At 45.7% G+C, this 24,000-nt stretch overlaps 1 protein-coding gene across 1 annotated transcript in view; it reads left to right on the top strand.

Annotated features, from left to right (window-relative positions):
• Nucleotides 1-24,000, top strand: part of LOC137373102 (cytoplasmic polyadenylation element-binding protein 2-like) — a 193,730-nt gene that overhangs the window by 82,798 nt on the left and 86,932 nt on the right. Inside the window, 1 exon segment of the mRNA XM_068037976.1 lies at nucleotides 2,551-2,601. Coding sequence (XP_067894077.1) covers nucleotides 2,551-2,601 — 51 coding nt within the window.

Below are 24,000 nucleotides of genomic sequence, written 5' to 3'. Positions count from 1 at the left end.
AAAAAAAAAAATAGCTGCCAAATTTTAAATACCGGAAGTTAATTGTGCAAGTTATGCTGCAGTATTAATAGAATGTGTTACAGCACAAACTTCTCCAGTGGCCTAGCATTGTGTTGAATTTCCAGCGCTGGATGCTCAGGAAATCAGCCTGGTCCAAAATGTCCAGGAGACTGACGGTGGTGTTTTACAACCTATTGAGCAGAACTTGATTTTTCTCTTCTATATTCTCACCCACCCCTGCCCCACCAATAAGCTATTAAAATGTTATTCCTCCTATAATACATACAAGCTGGCAGCTAGCAATCCCTTTGAAGTTAACTTGGCACTTGTCATAATGCAAAATATAAGTGCTGGATTGTCTGTTGATATTCTAATTATTTTAGAAAGAAAAACAAGATTGACAAGTAGGGGTGGGGCAAGATGATGCTCTGCACATTGTTGTTTAAAATAGTAAATATTTTCCATCATTTTTCTTAGCCCTTACTGTTTCATACTAGTTTTCAATTATTTGCAGTAGACCATTCTTATAGATTTGTTAGGAAAAATTGGGAAAGATCAATAGAAAGAGGACCCCTCTTTTACTAGCATACTGCAAATATCAGCTATCAAGAAGTTCTGCTGCCAGGAAGGTAAAAACATCCATCTGTGCAGCAGCAGCCAGTTTTGCAATTGTTCTAAAAGGAACATTTTTATGTGCAGCTGGAAACCATTGGTATGAATTTATGAATATTACTCTAAGTTTGTGTACCGTAACTTCAATAAATTTGTTTCACAACCTCTCATTTCCAGAAGGGAGGGAAATAAGATGAACTACCCAGTTGTGTCATTTTTTTTTTTGCTGTACTGACACAATATGCTTTAGAGTGACAGGAAGTGTGCAGAAGCGAAGGAAGGTAAGTTAGAAACCTGAGTTGACCTACCTTAATCTTGAGTAAAGGCCTGCTCAGGTCAGGGGAAAAAAAACCCGATCCGAACCCGACAGAACCACATCAGACTCGAGCCTGACCTGACCACCGGAATGTTCCCTACCCCAACTCCGAATCTGCAGCATAAGTGTGATGACGTCATAGAGACACTCACTGCACAGACTCAGAGTTTCCCTCCTTGACGTCCCGGACTCCCAGCTTAGGTAGGCTTTTCAACTTTTAACACTTACCAACAGAGCAAAATCTAATATTTACTTTGTGTGTCTGACCCGACCCGAGCCCGAAAGCCGGACCTGGAAGAGCGGCCCGACCCAACCCCGACACGTGTCGTTGGGTCCTGTCTGGTTTGGGTCGGGTAGCATGCCTTTAATCCTGAGCACCAATGGGACATACCAAAAGAAAGACTTGCATTTATATAGTGCCTTTCATGACCTTAGGATGTGCCAAAGCACTTTACAGCCAATTAAGTACTTTTGAAGTGTAGTTATTGCTGTGCTAAAGGAAACGCAACAGCCAATTTGCACAACAGTGTGAGAGGGAATGGGGTGGGGGTGAAGTAAGTGAGAGAAAGTAAATTGCAAATGGGGGCATTAAACCTAAAACCCTTTTTCTTGAGTACCATAGCTGTAGAATTAGGAAGATTTATCTTCTGCTCCCCCAAAATTCACTGAAAGCAATAAGCAACAGAGATTGCTGGGAAGCTGAAATGAGTCAGAAATAAAGGGCTGAATTTTGCCACTGAGGATTAAGTTCTGGCAAGCGGCGGGACCCTGAGGCGGCATTTTACCAGTGGTGGCCAATTAAGAAGCAGCACCTCACTGCCCACCCCCACACCCCTCCACACACCGGCCGCGCTGCTGGCCCAATCAGAGGGTTAGCAGTTCAGAAACCTTGGCAACACCACCACTACCGTTCGCCAATGTTGAGGCTGCAAGAGGAAGGAACGGAGGCGCCTCGAAGAGAAGCTAAATTTGGCAGGCAGGCCTTAGCAATTGGAGTGGAGGGGTTGCCATTCTAGTGGCAGTGCCTTACCTGCGGGGGTGGCCATTGTCTCATGGGGCAGCGCTGTGGGTCATGAAGTGCTGTTAAGGAGACCTGCCCCCCGGAATCTGCTGAGAAGCTGCCAGGGTTTACCTGTCGGTCTTCGTTCACGGGGGCAGGAAGTGGCCCTTAAGTGGCTCAATTAGATGGCTGAGCTACTGAAGTTGCCATCACTAATGTTATGCCTTGGTGGCATGATGACATCGGGCTCCCTTCCTGTTGCCTTCTGCCACCATATTACCAGTCCTCCCATCGCACAGCTCGCCATAGGGTGGAAAAATTCAGCTCAGATATTTTGATGTAAGAGTCACATTATCAATTGGAAAATCAGGCCTTGGGAATGGCGATTCTTTCAGTTTTTTTTAATTTGGGTTTTTTTGGCTACACTTCAGAAGGGCTTAATTAGTTGAGAATCACTTTGGGATGTTCTGAGGTCATGAAAGGTACTAATATAAAGGCAAGATTTTTCCCTTAGCATTCCTTTAAGAGTTAATGTTGAGATGCCCTCACATCGTTGCTTCTTTAATAATGTCCTTCCATTTAGAAATCTTTCCTAATTTTTATTCTATCCTCCTCATTCCAGGTCGTTTAGGATATCCACATCCAGGGACTGACAACTTTCTAATGATTAATGGTAAGTCTTTAGTGAGTAATACTTTCCTCCTTCCACTGCTATTACCAAAAAGCTTCAGTCCAGTTCCGCCAATGGACTGAACATCAGACTCGTGAGGTGGAATGGTCAGTTGGTAAAAATTGTACTAGAAAATGGCCTAATTTTCAATCTCGATTGATTTCCAGTTGAATTGTTTGTGTTATTTGCTATAGTCTATATCTCCCTTTACAGCTGTAATATCACCTTCATCGAGTATATTTTAGTATCATGGTATGCAGTAGGAATAATGCCAAACAGTGCATTAGGCAGTGGATCTATTAAGCCATGTTTGATATTGCATTGTTGATTTTCCAAAATGCAGGAGAATTTAGGTTGGGAGGGAATTTCATCAGGTCAGATTATTTGGCAGCAATGTTATATAGAAACAATTGCATTCTTTCATTTCACAACATCCTATAAGTAATTTTCAGCCTGGTCACTGTTTAGTTAGATTTGTATAAGAACAATCAGTGCAGCAATTTATATGACCCAGACCATTGTGGCCGTGTCATGTTCTGATACATTTTGAAATGCATCTTGTATTGTTTATGTAAGTTGTATGAGGATGCAAATGGGAATAAAAAGTCTCATCTGGACATAATTTTAAGATTAGAACTAATTTGCACTGTTTAATTCTTAGAGTGCAATTTGTTGATACTCAGAAAATGGTTTATTTTAGTGCTTTTATCGTGCAAACAGAAACCTATATCTGTGATACTGTAAATGCATAGTTATTTTCCCAATTGGTAGTTCAGGAAGGAACTGAAGTTGGGGACTATATCCTCCTGAAGACCTAGTGATAAGTCTACACAGATGTTTACTTGTGCTTTATGGAATAGTGTCCAAAGAAAGCCCCTTTACTGTGGTATAAATTTGTCTTCAAGGTCTTGTTCTCGAATATTTTCTGTATATTGGGCCCAGAAACCTTGGAATGTATTGTGCTTGAAAGAGTAGTGACCTTTACATGCCATCAGGTGAACTAATACCAGTATTGTGTAATGAAAATGACAGTTGGCAATGGCATTAAAACCCTTCATTGTAAAACCCAGCTTAATGTACTGGACTTTGTGAGAAATCCTTTACTGATCTGATTATGCATGTATATATAATGTTATCACACAACAGTTGAAACTTTCAAAACTTTTGCTTTCTGGGCATTATTCATTTTCCTAGCCCTAAAGATGTTTCTACCTTGTGTAACTCATTGTAAATCCAAGGCATCACCTCATGCCAAAAACACAAACTTGGCTAACAGCAGCAAATTTTATCCATCACAGGAGGTGGTCAGCCTGTACTTTAGTTCAGTGTTGTTCAGTAGAAATCGCTGATTAGTCACAGGCGTGGCTACAGTGACATGATTTTAGCCACATGCACTAGTTTTAATAGAAAACACCTTGCACACACTGCAGGTAAATACTTAGATGTGTATATTTACTGAACAAATATCTACCATCATTCAATGTGAAACTTTGTAGACTTGCTCTTTCATCAAAGTTTGAAATTCTGTTAATGAATTTATCAGGCCTCGTGCAGCTTCTACATTTTTGACCAGGAGTTGTGAGCATTACTTGAACTTCATCAATGATTACTGACTCGGACAACAAGCCACACCAGATCCACCTCTTCTCTCCATCCAGACTCTGGTTGATTGCTATAATAAAAACAGAATTTTCTGGAAATACTCAGCAGGTCAGGCAGCATCTGTAGAGAGAGAAACTGAGTTAACGTTTCATCGAACTGGCAAAGGTTAGAAAAGAATCCCCTTGCACCCCCTCCCCCCTCGCATCCCCTCCTCTTTTCCCTCTCTCTCCATAAAATCACAGTTTTCTTGTTCGCTCCTATCCCTGAGCAGGGACCCTAACAACCCCACTGCCTTGTGGGCGACTCGGCAGAGACCAAGGCTAAGGGAGTAAACCCTAACAGAAAATCCGGAGCGGAACCCCTTAGGCGGTCATGTCACCTTTGGCATGTTTCCGGCAGTTCCTGCAGCCGTACCAGTGCCAAACGTCGTGTTCTGCACTCCTTTGGACCACACTAGGAAGACCGAAAGGGGGGTTTTGATGATTGGGCAACTCACAACCTCCATGCATTCCGCCCAGGCATGCACCACGGAGAGGTCACTCCATAGTCGCCTCACAGCGACCAAAACAACACGGAAGGCAGCAGTTACGGGTTATAAGTCCAGCTCATTTGGCATAGAGATTGGGTGCCATGGGTTACCTTTGTTGGTGGGAGAGGTCATCACATCCTGCTGGACAGCTACCGCCCGCCTCAAACCGGGCAGCCCCCGATCAGAAAGTTTCTGTCCTGCCACAGTCCACCTGCTTCAATGGGTGCTTGGAGCTCAAGGTCATTGCCCGACAAGTGAACGGTAACACCGCACCAAACAGCACTACAAAAAAAGGAAATAAGATACCAGCTCTTCGTTTTTGCAAGTTGGAACATCAGAACTATGTGTCCTTGCCTGACGGAAGACCTTACACAAATCAACGACTCTCAGAAGACCGCCATCATTAACAATGAGCTCAGTAGACTCAATGTGGACATTGCAGCACTTCAGGAGACATGCCTGCCTGCGAGCGGATCTCTACCAGAGCAAGACTACACCTTCTACTGGCAGGGTAGGGATCCTGAAGAACCAAGACAGCCTGGAGTGGGCTTCACCATCAGAAACTCTTTGCTCAGCATGAATAAGCCACCTTCAAATGGCTCGGAACGTATACTGTCCATCTGACTGCTCACCGCCTCTGGTCCAGTACACCTACTCAGCATCTATGCTCCAACACTCTGCTCCCCACCTGAAGCTAAAGACCACTTCTATGAGGAACTCCATAATATCCTTAGTAGCATTCCTAATACCGAACATTTGTTCCTGCTGGGGGACTTTAACGCCAGGGTTGGGGCCGATCATGTCATGGCCCTCCTCCCTTGGGTGCTATGGCATTGGAAGGATGAATGAGAATGGACAGAGACTGCTGGATTTGTGTACCTATCACGACCTCTGCATCACCAACTCATTCTTTCATACTAAACCCTGTCACCAGGTTTCATGGTGGCACCCAAGATCACATCATTGGCACCAGCTGGACCTCATCGTCACAAGGTGAGCCTCTATAAACAGCGTCCAAATCACACGCAGCTTCCACAGTGTGGACTGTGACACCGACCATTCCCTGGTGTGCAGCAAAGTTAGATTCAAACCAAAGAATCTACATCACTCCAAGCTTGTGCATCAACATTAACAGAATTTCTTATCCACAGCTGTTACATAAGTTTCTAAATTCACTTGAAAAAGCCCTTCAAAACACTCCTACAGGGGATGCAGAGACCAAGTGGGCCCACATCAGAGTTGCCACATATGACTCAGCAATGACCACCTTTGGCAAATGTGAGAAGCAGAATGCAGACTGGTTTCAATCTCACTTTGAAGAGCTGGAACCTGTCATAGCTGCTAAGCGCACTGCACTGTTGAATCACAAGAAAGCCCCCAGCGAGTTAACATCCGTAGCACTTAAAGTAGCCAGAAGCGCTGCACAAAGAACAGCCAGGCGCTGTGCAAATGACTACTGGCAACACCTATGCAGTCGTATTCTGCTGGTCTCTGACACCGGAAACATCAGAGGAATGTATGATGTCATCAAGAGATCTTTTGGGCCAACCATCAAGAAGGTCGCCCCCCCCAGTCTAAATCAGGGGACAGGAACACTGACCAACGCAAGCAAATGGACCGCTGGGTTGAGCACTACCTAGAACTGTACTCCAGGGAAAATTTTGTCACTGAGACCGCCCTCAATGCAGCCCAGCCTCTGCCAGTCATGGGTGAGCTGGACGAACAGCCAACAAAATCGGAACTCTGTCATGCCATTGATTCTCTAGCCAGTGGAAAAGCCCCTGGAAAGGTCGGCATTACCCATGAAATAATCAAGAGTGCCAAGCCTGCTATACTCTCAGCACTACATGAGCTGCTTTGTCTGTGCTGGGATGAAGGAGCAGTACCACAGGACATGCGCGATGCCAATATCATCACCCTCTATAAGAACAAGGGTGACCACAGTGACTGCAACAAATACCGTGGAATCTCCCTGCTCAGCATAGGGGGGAAAGTCTTCGCTCGAGTTGTTTTAAATAGACTCCAGTAGCTGGCTGAGCTTGTCTACCCTGGGGCACAGTGCGGCTTTTGAGCGGGGAGATCCACCATTGACGTTGTTCTCCCTTCGCCAGCTACAGGAGAAATGCTGTGAACAACAGATGCCCCTCTACGTTGCTTTCATTGATCTCACCAAAGCCTTTGACCTCGTCAGCAGACGTGGTCTCTTCACACTACTAGAAAAGATCGGATGTCCACCAAAGTGACTAAATATCATCACCTCATTCCATGACAATATGAAAGGCACAATTCAGCATAGGGGTGCCTCATCAGACCCCTTTCCTATCCTGAGTGGTGTGAAACAGGGCTGTATTCTCGCACCTACACTGTTTGGGATCATCATCTCTCTGCTGCTCTCACATGCGTTCAAGTCTTCAGAAGAAGGAATTTTCCTCCACACAAGATCAGGTGGCATGTTGTTCAACCTTGCCCATCTTAGAGCGAAGACCAGAGTACAGAAGGTCCTCATCAGGGAACTCCTCTTTGCTGACGATGCTGCATTAACATCCCACACGGAAGAGTGTCTGCAGAGACTCAGCGACAGGATTGCGACTGCCTGCAACGAATTTGGCCTAACCATCAGCCTCAAGAAAACAAACATCATGGGACAGGACGTCAGAAATGCTCCATCCATCAATATCGGCGACCATGTTCTGGAAGTGGTTCAAGAGTTCACTTACCTCTGCACAGCGGCGCAGTGGTTAGCACTGCAGCCTCACAGCTCCAGGGACCCGGGTTCGATTCTGGGTACTGCCTGTGTGAAGTTTGCAAGTTCTCCCTGTGTCTGCGTGGGTTTTCTCCGGGTGCTCCGGTTTCCTCCCACGAGCCAAAAGACTTGCAGGTTGGTAGGTAAATTAGCCATTATAAATTGTCACTAGTAGGTGGTAGGGAAATATAGGGACAGGTGGGGATGTTTGGTAGAAACATGGGATTAGTGTAGGATTAGAATCAATGGGTGGTTGATGGTCGGCACAGACTCGGTGGGCCGAAGGGCCTGTTTCAGTGCTGTATCTCTAATCTAATCTAATCTAATCTACATGGGCTCAACTATCACCAGTAACTTGTCTCCCGATGCAGAAATCAACAAGTGCATGGGAAAGGCATCCATTGCTATGTCCAGACTGGCCAAGCGGGTGTGGGAAAATGACGCACTGACAGGGAACACAAAAGTCCGAGTGTTTCAAGCCTGTGTCCTCCGTACCGTGCTCTACGTCAGCGAGGCCTGGACAACGTATGTCAGTCAAAAGCGATGTCTCAACTCATTCCATCTTTGCTGCCTCCGGAGAATCCTTGGCATTAGGTGGCAGGACCGTATTTCCAATGCAGAAGTCCTCGAGGCAGCCAACACCCCCAGCATATACACCCTACTGAGCCAGCGGCACTTGAGATGGCATGGCCATGTGAGCCGCATGGAAGATGGCAGGATCCCCAAGGACTCATTGTACATCGAGCTCGTCATTGGTATCAGACCCACCGGCTGTCCGTGTCTCCACTTTAAAGACGTCTGCAAACGCGACATGAAGTCCTGTGACATTGACCACAAGTCGTGGGAGTCAGTTGCTGGTGATCGCCAGAGCTGGCGGGCAGCCATAAAGGCGGGGCTAAAGAGTGGCGAGTCGAAGAGACTTAGCTGTTGGCAGGAAAAGAGACAGAAGTGCAAGGAGAGAGACAACTGTGTAACAGCCCCAACAACCAATTTTTTTCTGCAGCACCTGTGGAAGAGTCTGTCACTCTAGAATTGGCCTTTATAGCCACTCCAGGCACTGCTCCACAAACCACTGACCACCTCTAGGCGCTTACCCATTGTCTCTCGAGACGAGGAGGCCAAAGAAGAGAAGAAGAGTAGCCAAGGAAGTCAAGCACATTGATCAAAAAACACTTGCATGCTCTGCTTTTCATCTTACCATTTTAACAACAAACATAAAAAAAATTAAACTACGCATGCGTACGCGATGTGAATAGGAGTATTGAAATCACCTGCCCAACAACTGGGTCTATTCTAAACAACAACAGAAAATGCTGAAAGTAGTCAACAGGTCTGGCAGCATCTGTAGAGAGAGAAACGGAGTTAACGTTTCAGGTCTGTGACTGCTCAATTATGATGAAAGATCCCAGACCTGAAACGTTAACTCCGTTTCTTTCTCCACAGATGCTGCCGGATCTACTGAGTATTTCCAGCATTTTCAGTCTTTATTTCAGATTTCCAGCATCCATAGTATTTTGCTTTTATGTTGGACTGTGTCTTTAACTTTTTTAATCAATCAAAAATGAAGGTAGCTGCATCCGGATTCCCAATTACCTACATCTGGTTAGTGACTAATGTATTGGACAACACTGGCACTACCAGCTTGTTAGAGTTGATGTGAATCTTTTCCCCCCTTCTGTTGTTGTTAGTTGCAGCTCCTGCTGGAATCTATGGGAAGAAGAGCTTCCAGGCAACTTGATTACCTTGTTACCTGTTTTCAGTCATTTAATATCAGTGGTCAGAGTGCAAAAAAGTAACATTCAGTGTACATTTTTACTTAACATACACACAACTTTTCTTTCACCAATTTCACAATGATCCTTGCAAACCGTGATAAAAGAAATGCCGTTCACATTGCTGTGAAAATAGAGACCATGCTGCATCCTATGGTGGGTATCAAAGTGACAGTAAACTAACTTCTTGTCTGCCCTCCTCTGCAGTCAGTCTCCTGCCTCTGTTTGTCTTTTTTTAATGCTTTTATCTCATCGTGGCATGCACTCTCACCTATCCCATTCCTCAGCCTTTCTATTTAATGGCCTCGAGCTATCTCTCCCTCTCATTCCTGTTTTTTCTCTTTGTTTTGTTGTGGAGCTGGGGCAGCTACATCCATCATGCAATAAAAGACTATGGTGAACTATGGAATTCAGGATGGAATCACAAGCACAGATGGAGGCCATGGTGACTATGCCAGCCAAAAAAATCTTTGTCCCGCTTTCCAGTTCTTGGTCTGTAGCCCTGTAGGTTAAGGCACTTCAAGTGCATATCCAAGTATTTTTTAAATGCAAGGAGGGGTTCTGTCTCTACTACCCTGTCAGGCTGTGAAACACAGCATGAATGTTCCCTGAAAGCTGCACAACTGCGCAGCAAACCACAAGTTTTTGGTTTTGCGACTGGAAAGCAATTTCCTGTGGCGTTCCTCAGGGCTCAGTATTGGGTCCCTTGCTGTTTGTGGTATATATTAATGATTTGGACTTAAGTATGCAAGGCATGATTTGGAAATTTGCAGATGACACAAAGCTTAGCTGTGCAGTTGATAGTGAAGAGGATAGCTGTAGACTCCAGAATGAGACCAATGGTTTGATTGAGTGCGTGGAAAAGTGGCAAATGGAATTCAATCCCAAGAAGTGTGAGGTAATGCATTTGGGGAGGGAAAACAAAGCAAGGGAGTACAAAATAAATGGGAGGATATTGAGAGGGGTAGAGGAAGTGTGAGAGACCTTGGAGTGGTCTCTGAAGGTGGCAGGACAGGTCGAGTGGTTATGAAGGCATAGAGAATGCTTTCCTTTATTGGCCAAGGTATAGAATACAAAAGCAGAGATGTAATGCTGGAACTGGATAAAATGCTGGTTAGTCCACAGCTGGAGTATTGCGTACAATTCTGGTCACCACATTACAGGAAGGACATAATTGCTTTGGAGAGGGTACAGAGAAGATTTACAAGAATGTTGCCAAGGCTTGAAAATTGCAGCTGTGAGGAAAGATTGGATAGAGTAGGGTTGTTTTCCTTAGGAGGCTGAGGGGTGATTTAATTGAGGTGTGCAAAATTATGAGGCGCCTAGATAGAATAGACAGGAAGGACCTGTTTCCCCTAGCCAAGAGGTCAGTTACCAGGGGCACACATTTAAGGTGATTGGTAGAAGGATTAGAGGGGACATGAGGACAAACATTTTCACCCAGATGGTGGTGGGTGTCTGGAATTCACTGCCCGGATCGGTGGTGGAGGCAGAAACCCTCAACTCATTTAAAAGTTACCTGGACCTGCACCTGAAGTGCTGTAACCTGCAAGGCTATGAACTAGGTTCTGGAAGGTGGGATTAGAATGGGCGGCTTGTTTTCTCAGCCGGTGCAGATGCGATGGGCTGAATGGCCTCTTTCTGTGTTGTAACTTTTCTATGGTTCTAAGTTCTCACGCTGGCCATGCACAACTAAAAGAATTTAAAGGTCCTGCGCACTTAAACAAATCGCCCACGCACTACAAAAAAAATTGCCCACCATCATCTGGAAGAAAAAGCTTCTTAACTCCTCCCTAATCCTTCTAATTACTGTAAATCTATGCCCCCTAGTTATTGACCTCCCTGCGAACAGAAGCATAGAAATTATAGTGATTTTTAAGGAGCATGTCACTTTTGCGAAAGATAATGGGATAACCTGACTTCCATAGAATTCTTTTGGTACTGGAGAGTGAGAAAGCAAGGAAAGTGTTCGGCCCCATTAAAAGTGTTTGTTTTTTATTCGTTCATGGGATGTGAGCCTCGCTGGATAGGCCACCATTTATTGCCAATGCTTATTTGTCCTTGAGAAGGTGGTGATGAGCTGCTGCCTTGAATCGCTGCAGTCCTTGGGTTGTAGTTACACCCACAGTGTAGTTAGGAAGGGAGTTCCAGGATTTTGACCAGCGACAGCGAAGGAACGGTGATATAGTTCCAAGTCAGGATGATGTGTGGCATTGAGGGGAACTTGCAGGTGGTGGCATTCCCATTCATCTGCTGCCCTTGTCCTTCTTGTTGGTAGAGGCCACGGTTTTGGAAGGTGCTGTCGAAGGAGTCTTGGTGAATTGCTACAGTGCATCTTGTAGATGGTACACACTGCTGCCACTGTGCATCAGTGGTAGAGGGAGTGAATGTGAATGAGATGCCAATCAAGTGGACTGCTTTGTGTGGATGGTGTCCAGCTTCTTGAGTGTCATCCAGGCAAGTGGAGAGTATTCTATCACATTCCTGACTTGTGCCTTGTAGATGGTGGACAGGCTTTAGCGAGTCAGGTGAGTTACTCGCCGCAGGATTCCTAGCCTCTGATCTGCTCTTGTAGCCACAGTATTTATATGGATACTCCAGTTCAGTTTCTGGTTAATGGTAACCCCCAGAATATTGATAGTGGGGGATTCAGCAATGGTAATGCTGTTGAATGTGAGTGGTTGGATACTCTCTTGTTGGAGGTGGTAATTGCCTGGCACTTGTATGGCACAAATGTTACTTGCCAATTATCAGCCCAAGCCTGAAGGTTGTCCAGGTCTTGCTGCATTGGGACTGAGACTGCTTCAGTATCTGAGGAGTCGCGAATGGTGCTGAACATTGTGCAATCATCAGCGAACATCCCCACTTCTGACCTTATGATTGAAGGAAGGTCATTGATGAAGATGGTTGGGCCTAGGACACTACCCTGAGGAACTCCTGCAGTGATGTCCTGGAGCTCAGATGATTGACCTCCAACAACCACAACCATCATCTTTTGCGCTAGGTATGACTCCAGCCAGCGGAGGGTTTTCCCCCTGATTCCCATTGACCTCCGTTTTGCTAGGGCTCCTTGATGCCATACTCGGTCAAATGCTGCCTTGATTTCGAGGGCAGTAACTCTCACCTTACCTCTGCAGTTCAGCTCCTTTGTCCATGTTTGAACCAAGGCTGTAATGAGGTCAGGAGCTGAGTGACCCTGAGTGTTCGTGAGCAGGTTATTGCCAAGCAAGTGCTGCTTGATGACACTGTTGATGACACCTTCCATCACTTTTCTGATGATCGAGAGTAGACTTATGGGGCAGTGATTGGTCGGGTTGGACTTTTCCTGCTTTTTGTGTACAGGACATACCTCTGCAATTTTTCACATTGCCGGGTAGATGCTAGTGTTGTAACTGTAGTTGAACAACTTGGCATGGGGTGCGGCAAGTTCTGGAGCACAAGTCTTCAGTACTATTGCTGGAATGCTGTCAGGGCCCATAGCCTTTGTGGTATCCAGTGCCTTCAGCTTTTGCTTTGATATCACGCGGAGTGAATCGAATTGGCTGAAGACTGACATCTGTGATGCTGGGGACTTCAGGAGGAGGCCGAGATGGATCATCCTTTTGGCACTTCTGGCTGAAGATTGTTGCAAATGCTTCAGCCTTATCTTTCACACTGATGTGCTGGGCTCCCCCATCATTGAGGATGGAATTATTTGTGGAGCCACCTCCTCCAGTTAGTTGCTTAATTGTCCACCGCTATACATGACTGGATGTGGCAGGACTGCAGAGCTTAGATCTGATCAGTTGGATGTGAGATCGCTTAGTTCTGTCTATTGCATGCTGCTTATGCTGTTTGGCATGCAAGTAGTCCTGAGTTGTAGCTTCACCAGGTTGACACTTCATTTTTAGGTATGTGTGGTGCTGCTCCTGGCATGCCCTCCTGCACTCTTTATTGAACCAGGGTTGATCCCCTAGCTTGATGGTAGAGTGGGGATATGCCAGGCCACGAGGTTACAGATTGTGGTTGAGTACAATTCTGCCGCTTCTGATGACTTACAGAGCCTCATGGATGTACAGTCTTGAGTTGCTAGATCTGTTCAAAATCTATCCCATTCAGCACAGTGGTAGTGCCACACATCATGATGGTGGTATCCTTAGTGTGAAGACGGCACTACTGATTCATCAGCTGAGTTTGCAGTTCAGGGTGTAGCAGGGGAAGAAAGCACAGCAGAAAAGTGAAGTCTGAAAAGACTTCTGAATGTTGTAGTGTTAATCGGTGTAATGTCACCTAGTTAGTAATTCTAACTTATTTTAGATGTGGGCCGTTGGCCTTGTTAACTGACCACAACAAACATATCTCCAAGTCTGAGTGAGACTCTGCTTGGTGCTACATATGCCATTGACATGCAGTGAGGTGGTCTTTAAAGGAGAAAATGTTTGACGTCCATTGTAAACATATGCGACTGACTGTTGTCATGCATTTTGTATGGTGGGTAATTCTAGAGTATGACAGTTTGCTGAAGCCAGCAACTGGCTACTTCTCAAAACTCCTGTATAATGTGCTGCAGAAACTATGACTCACTGCATCGCATCATTCCCAAGAAAGGTCAATGGTATAGATATGAAAAGAACGTGCCACACAAGGAAGAAAAATTCACATCAAAATGTCACATGTGGAGCTTGCTCTTTCTGCATCAGGGAATGTTCTATTTTTGGTCTGACCTTCACAGTTGTTTTAAAATTTCCTTCTCTGTCATTAATTAAATGAACTTCTTAAACTTGTGCATAATGTTCCTTACACCCTCCCCTGTGTAATGAATAGAGATACAAAATACCACTCTACTGTTTGACTTTCGACATAATAGGATCTTATTTTAATCTTTTGTTGGATGTATGTTTGATATGTAAGAGGGAAAAGAGATGAATCTGCTTGGCGCAGTGGTTAGCATCGCAGCCTGACAGCTCCAGGGACCCGGGTTCGATTCTGGGTACTGTCTGTGCGGAGTTTGCAAGTTCTCCCTGTGACCGCGTGGGTTTTCGCCGGGTGCTCCGGTTTTCTCCCACCGCCAAAGACTTGCAGGTGATAGGTAAATTGGCTGTTGTAAATTGCCCCTAGTGTAGGTAGGTGGTAGGGAATATGGGATTACTGTATAAATGGGTGGTTGTTGGTCGGCACAGACTCGGTGGGCCGAAGGGCCTGTTTCAGTGCTGTATCAATAAATAAATAAATAACCTTGAAGTGCTTATCCTCATTGCAGGTGCAAGGGAGTTACCCAGCTCATTGTTGTAAGTTAAATTTCTACGTATAATATATATTACAGTCATTGGGCTGCCAGTGCAATAGAGGTAATACATGTAACTGCGATTATGCAATTTCCAAGGATAAGTGACATATCAAGTGATGTGCTAAAGTTCATAATTCAGAAAAAGATGAAAGAATGACGAGTTTAAACCAGTTAGCTTAATTTACAGAATGTGATATTCAAAATTATATTTTCAGCACTTTAATTGATAATTAGGGTTTTCAAATTCAGATTTTGTTTCGAAAATTAAATATGGTTATTAACTGAAATAAATGTCAGTTTTAAAGCTAATAGGGCTGTAACTGAACACAGCACTATCTACTTGACTCAGTGTTGGAATGATGCACATGGAATGTTAATATGTAGAAAAATCCGTGATTGAACTCAATTTATTGAAAATATGCTTTGAGGATTGTCAAAATGTACAATGTGATAGGATGATGGTGAGTGGTCAAGTGGTAATATCCTGATTGCAGAGCAAGCATAGGCATGGCTTAAATCATGCTGTGCTCAGTTCCTTTTTTCATCCATGTTGAACAGGGAAACATTAAGTGGAGGCTATAGCGTTAATCGGAGAATTGGAGCAAAGAAACTCTGTTACCTAGTGTCTCCTTGTTTGACTCTAGGAGACATTTAGTGCACAGGGAGTTGGCTGTGCCTTCATGTTCTTGGCAACAGGCTAGGTGGATGAAGAAAGGGGTGTGTTACAAGTTACCCACAATACTCCAAAAGATTTTTTTTTAAAATGCAGTAGACAGTGATTTTTCTTGAGGTGTAATTTTTGTACACAGGACAAAATACATCTCCAGGTTTCTCTCTGCCTGGAAATGATGTCTAGTTGTCCTTTCATCTTTTAACGTTGGGGCTGAGAAATAGAGTTGCCCTTTAGTGGACTAATCTATGCCACATTGATTATGTATTAAAAATGCTGAGGGGGGAGGTCACAACATTCTGTTCCAAAATGTCTGGTTCAACCTATAGCAAAATAATTGTTACAAATCTTAGAAAATTCCTTGCCTTTTACTTAACCTCAATCCGAAAAGAAACATGGAGACCCAGCACAAAAGGAACAGACCACAGTTTGTGCTTCTTATAATGGGTAAAAGCTGCAACTGTAAGTAGATTAAAAAGTTCTAAACTTATGACCATCCTTATTTCCTTATGACCGTTAGACTCCAATCGTATAAATAAAATATAAAGTGTTGAACAACTTTAAAATATATATTTTTTTTATTCTTTCCACACATGCACAGCTTATACAGCCTGCTCAGTGGTCCAGAATTCACCCTTCCCTGCTGGACTCGGTCCCTACTTGAGGCTGGATTTAGTGGAGGCAGCAGTGGCCCCACTGCAGGGGCCGAAAGCAGGAAGTGATGCCGCTGCGGCAGGCAGCGGGACCGGGGCCGTGTTTTGGCAGTGGCAGCCAATAAAGTGCATGCCGCTAGGGCTGCTGCCCCTTTTAAGGATGGTGACCTGCCCCCAAGAGCTGCCAACACAATCAGAGGGCCAGTAGCTCAGCAGTACCACTGCTAGTGGGTGGCCACTGCTGGGGCTGCACCCGGAGGATAAGGGTGCATCGTTGGCCATGCGCCCTCAAAGTCAGGTAAGTAGGGTCTGGGGGCACCAGGCCAGTCAGGTAGGCCCCGGCAGTAGTGGGGGGGTGGTCACTGAGGGCTGGGGTGCTGCTGCCAGATGGGCAGACATTGCCGCCAGGGGCTCCCTCCGTGGGCCGAAGAGCACTTAGCGGCCAGGGTTTACCTGGCAGTCTCTCCATGCAACAGCAGGCCACCACACCCCCCCCCCCCGCCCTCCCCCATCTGCTGGTAAAATGCCAGCGGAGAATTGAAGAGGCCTTTAATTGGCCACTTTAGCTTAATTGGGCTCCAGACGGGCAGGCTGTCTGCCAGTTTTCCTGCTGGTGGCAAAATGGCATGGCAGCGACAAGACATTGGGCACACCACCCGACACATTTGGGTGCCATTTTTCCAGCCTTCCCGCCTCCCATCCCATCCCCAAAGGACTAGTAAAATTCATCCCTTTTTGTCTAAAATTGTCTGCCCTGCTCAGCACCTTTGTAAAGTCCTTTACATTGACTCCCAACGCAGTTGAACCAGACACTAATCTTGGATTAGCAGTTCAGGCCCACTGCAGTGCTTGCCCTCTTCTTCCTGCCCCAATGCCTGCTGCGTTTCCCATTTACTGAATTGCCTATAATTGATTGCTAGACTTGGGATTTCAGTATCTCTGACTGTCAACTCTTTACCTCTGCTGCAGAAGTGCATGGTGCAACAACTTCCACTGCTGCAGTCATCTTGGACATTAATGATTGAACTTCAACTGTACTTTTTTTTCCAACTTGAAACTTCCAATGCCTTCAACCTGCCAGCTATTTTAATGTCACTAGTGTCTCCAACTCAAGGGGTCAAAATCAGAGATCCAGCAGAATAAATCTGTTTTACATGACCTCTGAAAATGCAGATCAGCTCCACATAATTACCAGGCTGAAAAAGTTGCTCAGTTTGCAATTGCGAACTGTTTTTGCCAAGTTGCTGCTGTGGTTTTTGATTTTTTTCTTTGAAAAATTATTAAAATGATCAAAAGAAAAACATATGCTAATCAGGCACAGGTTTTACTTACTCAGATTGTGTTTCAATAAGTTCAATCAGTCTTAGCCATCCCTGAGTATTGTCCTTTTTACATTACAGTTTTGCACTGGAGTGCTGGCTTGGGTTGCATTAGAGTGCTGAAGTGTGAGTTTTGTGACTGAGGGTAATTAAGGGTTAGTTGTATCTAAAGTCTAATCTTTCTTTGAAGTAGCAAATTAACTTAACAGTTGCTGTTTGGGTTGGAGAAGGTGTGTTTTAGACCAGCTTTAAACAGAGTTCACTCAGGCTCTGCTTGCAGCTGCACCTTGTTAATTAGATAATTGGCTTAAACCAGTTTTCAGGGGCTAGAGTCAGATAGTGTAAAAGTGGGCCATCTTACAGTGCTGACTTTGTTTGCACTGGAATGCTGACTTGGGTTGCATTAAAGTGCTGAAGTGAGTTTGTGACTGAGGGAGTTCGGTGAGGAGGGAACGAGGAGCTCCTTTCATTTCTTACCTGTCCTCAAAGAGCGTGAAGGGAGCCGAGAGTTTCCACAGAGCACAGCTGACTGGTGAGTAAGTCCTGGTGGGTATTTTTCAAACTGGATTGAATTGTAAGTCATTGTTTTAGCAAGACTTAGTTGATTTTTTTTTATTATAATAGTCTTCTAAAATTTTAAATTTAAAGGGTTTAGTCATGGCAGGAGAGCTTAAAGCCGTGGTTTGCCCCTCTTGCTGCATGTGGGAATCCGAGAACATTTCCAGTCCCCGGGACCAGCATGTGTGCAGGAAGTGTGTCCAGCTGCAGCTCCTGGAAGCTTGGGTTTCAGAGCTAGAACGGCGGCTGGAAACACTGTGGAGCATCCGTCAGTCTGAGAGCATCGTGGATAGCACGTATAGAGAGGTGGTCACACTGCAGCTGAAAGGACTTGAGGAAGGAAGGGAATGGGTGATCACCAGGCAGTCCAGGAGAATCAGGCAGGTAGTTCAGGAGTCCCCTGGGTTCTCGCTTGCAAATCGGTATTTCATTTTGGAGAATGATGCGGCTGGTTCCTCCAGGGAGTGTGGACAGAGCCAAGCTTCTGGCACCGCAAGCAGCCTGTCTGCACAAGAAGGGGGAAAGAGAGGAAGAGCAATAGTAATAGGGGATTCTATAGTCAGGGGAACAGACAGATGCTACTGTTGCCGTCAACGTGACTCCAGGATGGTGTGTTGCCTCCCTGGTGCCAGGATCCGGGATGTCACTGAACGGCTGCAGGGCATCCTGAAGGGGGAGGGTGATGAGGCAGAGGTCATGGTACATGTTGGTACCAATGACATAGGTAGAAAGAGGGATGAGGTCTTGCATCAAGAATTCAGGGAGTTAGGCAGGCGCTGCACAAATGACTACTGGCAACACCTATGCAGTCATATTCAGCTGGCCTCAGACACCGGAAACATCAGAGGAATGTATGATGGCATTAACAGAGCTTTTGGGCCAACCATCAAGAAGATCGCCCCCCTCAAATCTAAATCAGGGGACACAATCACTGACCAACGCAAGCAAATGGACCGCTGGGTTGAGCACTACCTAGAACTGTACTCCAGGGAGAATGTTGTCACTGAGACTGCCCTCAATGCAGCCCAGCCTCTACCAGTCATGGATGAGCTGGACGTACAGCCAACAAAATCGGAACTCCATGCCATTGATTCTCTAGCCAGCGGAAAAGCCCCTGGGAAGGACAGCATTACCCCTGAAATAATCAAGAGTGCCAAGCCTGCTATACTGTCAGCACTACATGAACTGCTTTGCCTGTGCTGGGACGAGGGAGCAATACCTCAGGGCATGCGCGATGACAGAGAGTGATGACAGACGGCTGTTTTAGCAACTGGAGGTCAGTGTCCAGTGGCGTACCACAGGGATCTGTGCTGGGTCCCCTGTTGTTTGTCATTTATATAAACGACATAGATGATTATGTGGGGGGTAGGATCAGTAAGTTTGCGGATGACACAAAAATTGGCCGAGTGGTTAACAGTGAGGTTGAGTGTCTTGGGTTACAGGAAGATATAGACGGGATGGTCAAATGGGCAGAAAAGTGGCAGATGGAATTTAACCCTGAAAAGTGTGAGGTGATACACTTTGGAAGGAGTAATGTGACATGGAAGTATTCAATGAATGGCCTGACACTGGGAAGTTCCGAGGAACAAAGGGACCTTGGCGTTTTTGTCCATAGATCTTTGAAGGCAGAAGGGCAGGTTAATAAGGTGGTGAAAAAGGCATTTGGGTCACTTGCCTTTATCAATCGAGGCATAGATTATAAAAGCAGGGAGGTCATGTTGGAGTTGTATCGAACTTTGGTAAGGCCACAGCTGGAGTACTGTGTGCAATTCTGGTCGCCACATTATAGGAAGGATGTGATTGCATTGGAAGGGGTGCAGAGGCGATTCACCAGGATGGTGCCTGGGATGGAACATTTAAGCTATGAAGAGAGACTGGATAGGCTTGGGTTGTTTTCACTGGAGCAGAGAAGACTGAGGGGTGACCTGATCGAGGTGTACAAGATTGAGGGGCATGGACAGGGTGGATAGGGAGCAGCTGTTCCCCTTAGTTGAAGGGTCAGTTACTAGGGGACACAAGTTTAAGGTGAGGGGCAGGAGGTTTAAGAGGGATTTGAGGAAGAACTTTTTTACCCAGAGGGTGGTGACAGTCTGGAATGCACTGCCTGGGAGGGTGGTAGATGCGGGTTGCCTCGCATCCTTTAAGAAGTACCTGGATGAGCACTTGGCACGTCATAACATTCAAGGCTATGGGCCAAATGCTGGCAAATGGGATTAGGTTATCAGGTCAGGTGTCTTTAATGCATCGGTGCAGACTCGATGGACCGAAGGGCCTATTCTGCACTATTATTCTGTGATTCTGTGATTGTGATTACACTGATGTGAACAGTGACTACACTTCAAAAGCACTTAATTGGCTGTAATGCAGTTTGGAATTTCATAATTATGTATAACTCTGCTCAGACCCCATTAAGAATACAGTGTTCAGTTCTGGGCACCACACCTCAGGAAGGATATATTGACCTCAAATTCACCAGAATGATACTGGGGTTAAAAAAGTTAGCTTATGAGGACAGTTTGAAAAGACTAGGTTTGTATTTCCTTGGGTTTAGATCATTAAGGGGTGATCTAATTGAGATGTTTAAGATGATTCAAGGAGTTGATCGGGTAGATGAAGAAAAACCATTTCCTCCGATGGGAGTCCAGAACAAGGGGGCATAACTTTAGAATTAGAGATTGTCCATTCAGGTATGATGTCAAGAAGCACGTCTTCAAAGAGAGTAATGGAAATCTGGAAAACTCTCCCCAAAAAGCTGTGAATGCTGGGACAATTGAAATTTCAAAACTGAGATTGATGGATTTTTGTTCGACAGGATTGTTGAGGGTTATGGAACCGAGGTGGGGAAATGGAGTTCAAAGAACAGTACAGCACAGGAACAGGCCATTTCGGCCCTCCAAGCCTGCGCCGATCATGATGCCTGTCTAAACTAAAACCTTCTGCACGTCCGGGGTCCATATCCCACTATTCCCATCCTATTTATGTATTTGTCAAGATGCCTCTTAAGCGTCGCTATCGTACCTGCTTCCACCACCTCCCCCGGCAGCAAGTTCCAGGCACTCTGTGTAAAAAAAACTTGCCTTGCACATCCCCTCTAAACTTTGCCCCTCTCACCTTAAACCCATGTCCCCTAGTAACTGACTCTTTCCCCCTGGGAAAAAGCTTCTGACTATCCACTCTGTCCATGCCACTCATAACTTTGTAAACCTCTATCATGTCGCCCCTCCACCTCCATCGTTCCAGTGACAACAATCCGAGTTTATCCAACCTATCCTCATAGCTAATACCTTCCAGACCAGGCAACATCCTGGTAAACCTCTTCTGTACCCTCTCCAAAGCCTCCACATCCTTCTGTTAGTGTGGCGACCAGAATTGTACGCAATATTCCAAGTATGGCCGAGCTAAAGTTCTGTACAGTTGCAGCATAACTTGCCAATTTTTATACTCTATGCCCCAACCGATGAAGGCAAGCATGCCGTATGCCTCCTTGACCACCTTATCCACCTGCGTTGCCACTTTGTGATCTGTGGACCTGTACGCCTGTCAATACTCCTAAGGGTTCTGCCATTTACTGTATACTTCCCACCTGTATTAGACCTTCCAAAATGCATTACCTCACATTTGTCTGGATTAAACTCCATCTGCCATTTCTCCGCCCAAGTCTCCAACCGATCTATATCTTGCTGTATCCTCTGACAATCCTCATCACTGTCCGCAACTCCACCAACCTTTGGTTCGTCCGCAACTCCACCAACCTTTGGTTCGTCCGCAAACTTACCAACCAGACCAGCTACATTTTCATCCAAATCATTTATATAAACTACAAACAGCAAAGGTCCCAGCACTGATCCCTGCGGAACACCACTGGTCACAGCCCTCCATTCAGAAAAGCCACCCTTCCAGTGCTACCCTCTGTCTTCTATGACCGAGCCAGTTCTGTATCCATCTTGCCAGCTCACCTGTGATCCCATGTGACTTCACCTTTTGTACCAGTCTGCCATGAGGGACCTTGTCAAAGGCTTTACTGAAGTCCATGTAGACAACATCCACTGCCCTTCCTTCATCAATCATCTTCGTCGCTTCCTCAAAAAACTCGATCAAGTTAGTGAGACATGACCTCCCCTTCACAAAACAATGCTGCCTCTCGCTAATAAGTCCATTTGTTTCCAAATGGGTGTAAATCCTGTCCCGAAGAATCCTCTCCAATAATTTCTCTACCACTGACGTAAGGCTTACCGGCCTGTAATTTCCTGGATTATCCTTGCTGCCCTTGTTAAACAAAGGAACAACATTGGCTATTCTCCAGTCCTCTGGGACCTCACCTGTAGCCAATGAGGATGCAAAGATTTCTGTCAAGGTCTCAGCAATTTCCTCCCTTAGTATTCTGGGATAGATCCCATCAGGCCCTGGGGACTTACCTACCTTAATGTTTTTCAAATCGCCCAACACCACCTCCTTTCTGATGTCAACATGACCCAGACTATCTACACTCCCTTCCCTAGACTCATCCACCAGGTCCTTCTCTTTGGTGAATAGTGATGCAAAGTACTCATTTAGTATCTTGCCCTTTTCCTCTGGCTCCATGCATAGATTTCCTCCTCTGTCCTTGAGCGGGCCAACCCTTTCCCTGGCTACTCTCTTGGTCTTTATCTTCGTCTAAGAAGCCTTGGGATTCTCCTTAATCCTGTTTGCCAATGACTTTTCATGACCTCTTTTAGCCCTCCTGACTCATTGCTTAAGTTCCTTCCTACTTTCTTTATATTCCTCAAGGGCTTCGTCTGTTCCCAGCCTTCTAGCCCTTACGAATGCTTCCTTTTTCTTTTTGACTAGGCTCACAATATCCCGTGTTATCCAAGGTTCCCGAAACTTACCAAACTTATCCTTCATCCTCACAGGAACATGCCGGTCCTGGATTCTAATCAACTGACGTTTGAAATACTCCCACATGTCAGATGTTGATTTACCCTCAAACAGCTGCCCCCAATCTAAATTCTTCAATTCCTGCTTAATATTGTTATAATTAGTCTTCCCCCAATTTAGCACCTTCACCCGAGGACTACTCTTATCCTTGTCCACAAATACCTTAAAACTTATGGAAATATGGTCACTGTTCCTGAAATGCTCCCCTACTGAAACTTCGACCACCTGGCTGGGTTCATTGACCAATACCAGGTCCAGTACAGCCCCTTCCCTAGTTGGACTACCTACATTATTGTTTCAAGAAGCCCTCCTGGATGCTCCTTACAAATTCTGCCCCATCCAAGCCCCTCGCGCTAAGTGAGTCCCAGTCAATATAGGGGACGTTAAAATCACCCACCACAACAATCCTGTTGCATTTACATCTTTCTAAAATCTGCCTACATATCTGCTCCTCTATCTCCCGCTGGCTGTTGGGAGGCCTGTAGTAAACCCCCAACATTGTGACTGCACCCTTCCTATTCCTGAGCTCTACTCATATTGCCTCGCTGCATGATCTCTCCGAGGTGTCCCCCAGCAGTACAGCTGTGACATTCTCCTTAACAAGTAATGCAACTCCCCCACCCCTTTTACACCCCCCCCTATCCCGCCTGAAGCATCTAAATCCCGGAACGTTTAGCTGCCAATCCTGCCCTTCCTTCAACCAAGTCTCTGTAATAGCAACAACATCATAGTTCCAAGTACTAATCCAATCTCATCTGCCTTACCTGTTATACTTCTTGCATTGAAACAAATGCACTTCAGACCACCAGTCCTGCTGTGCTCAGCAACATATCCCTGCCTGCTCTTCCTCTCAGTCTTACTGGCCTTATTCACTAGTTCCCCCTCAGTTGCTGTCCTACTGCTCTGGTTCCCACCCCCCTGCCACACTAGTTTAAACCCTCCCGAGTGATGCTTGCAAACCTCGCAGCCAGGATATTTGTGCCGCTCCAGTTTAGATGCAACCCGTCCTTCTTGTACAGGTCCCACCTGTCCCAGAAGAGATCCCAATGATCCAGATATCTGAAACCCTCCCTTCTACACCAGCTGTTTAGCCACGTGTTTAGCTGCACTATCTTCCTATTTCTAGCCTCGCTGGCACGTGGCACAGTGAGTAATCCCGAGATTACAACCCTCGAGGTCCTGTTTTTTTAACTTACTACCTAACTCCCTGAACTCCCCCTGCAGGACCTCGTCACTCTTCCTGCCTATATCGTTAGTACCAATGTGTACCACAACCTCTGGCTGTTCACCCTCCCCCTTCAGAATGCCCCCTGCCTGTTCAGAGACATCCTTGATCCTGGCACCAGGGAGGCAACATACCATCCTGTAGTCTC

The sequence above is a fragment of the Heterodontus francisci genome, chromosome 1, assembly GCF_036365525.1.
Source record: "Heterodontus francisci isolate sHetFra1 chromosome 1, sHetFra1.hap1, whole genome shotgun sequence".
In the NCBI taxonomy this organism is placed as follows: Eukaryota; Metazoa; Chordata; class Chondrichthyes; order Heterodontiformes; family Heterodontidae; genus Heterodontus; species Heterodontus francisci.
The sequence above is the reverse complement of the archived record's forward strand: the minus strand, read 5'-3'. Positions and strand labels throughout refer to the sequence as shown.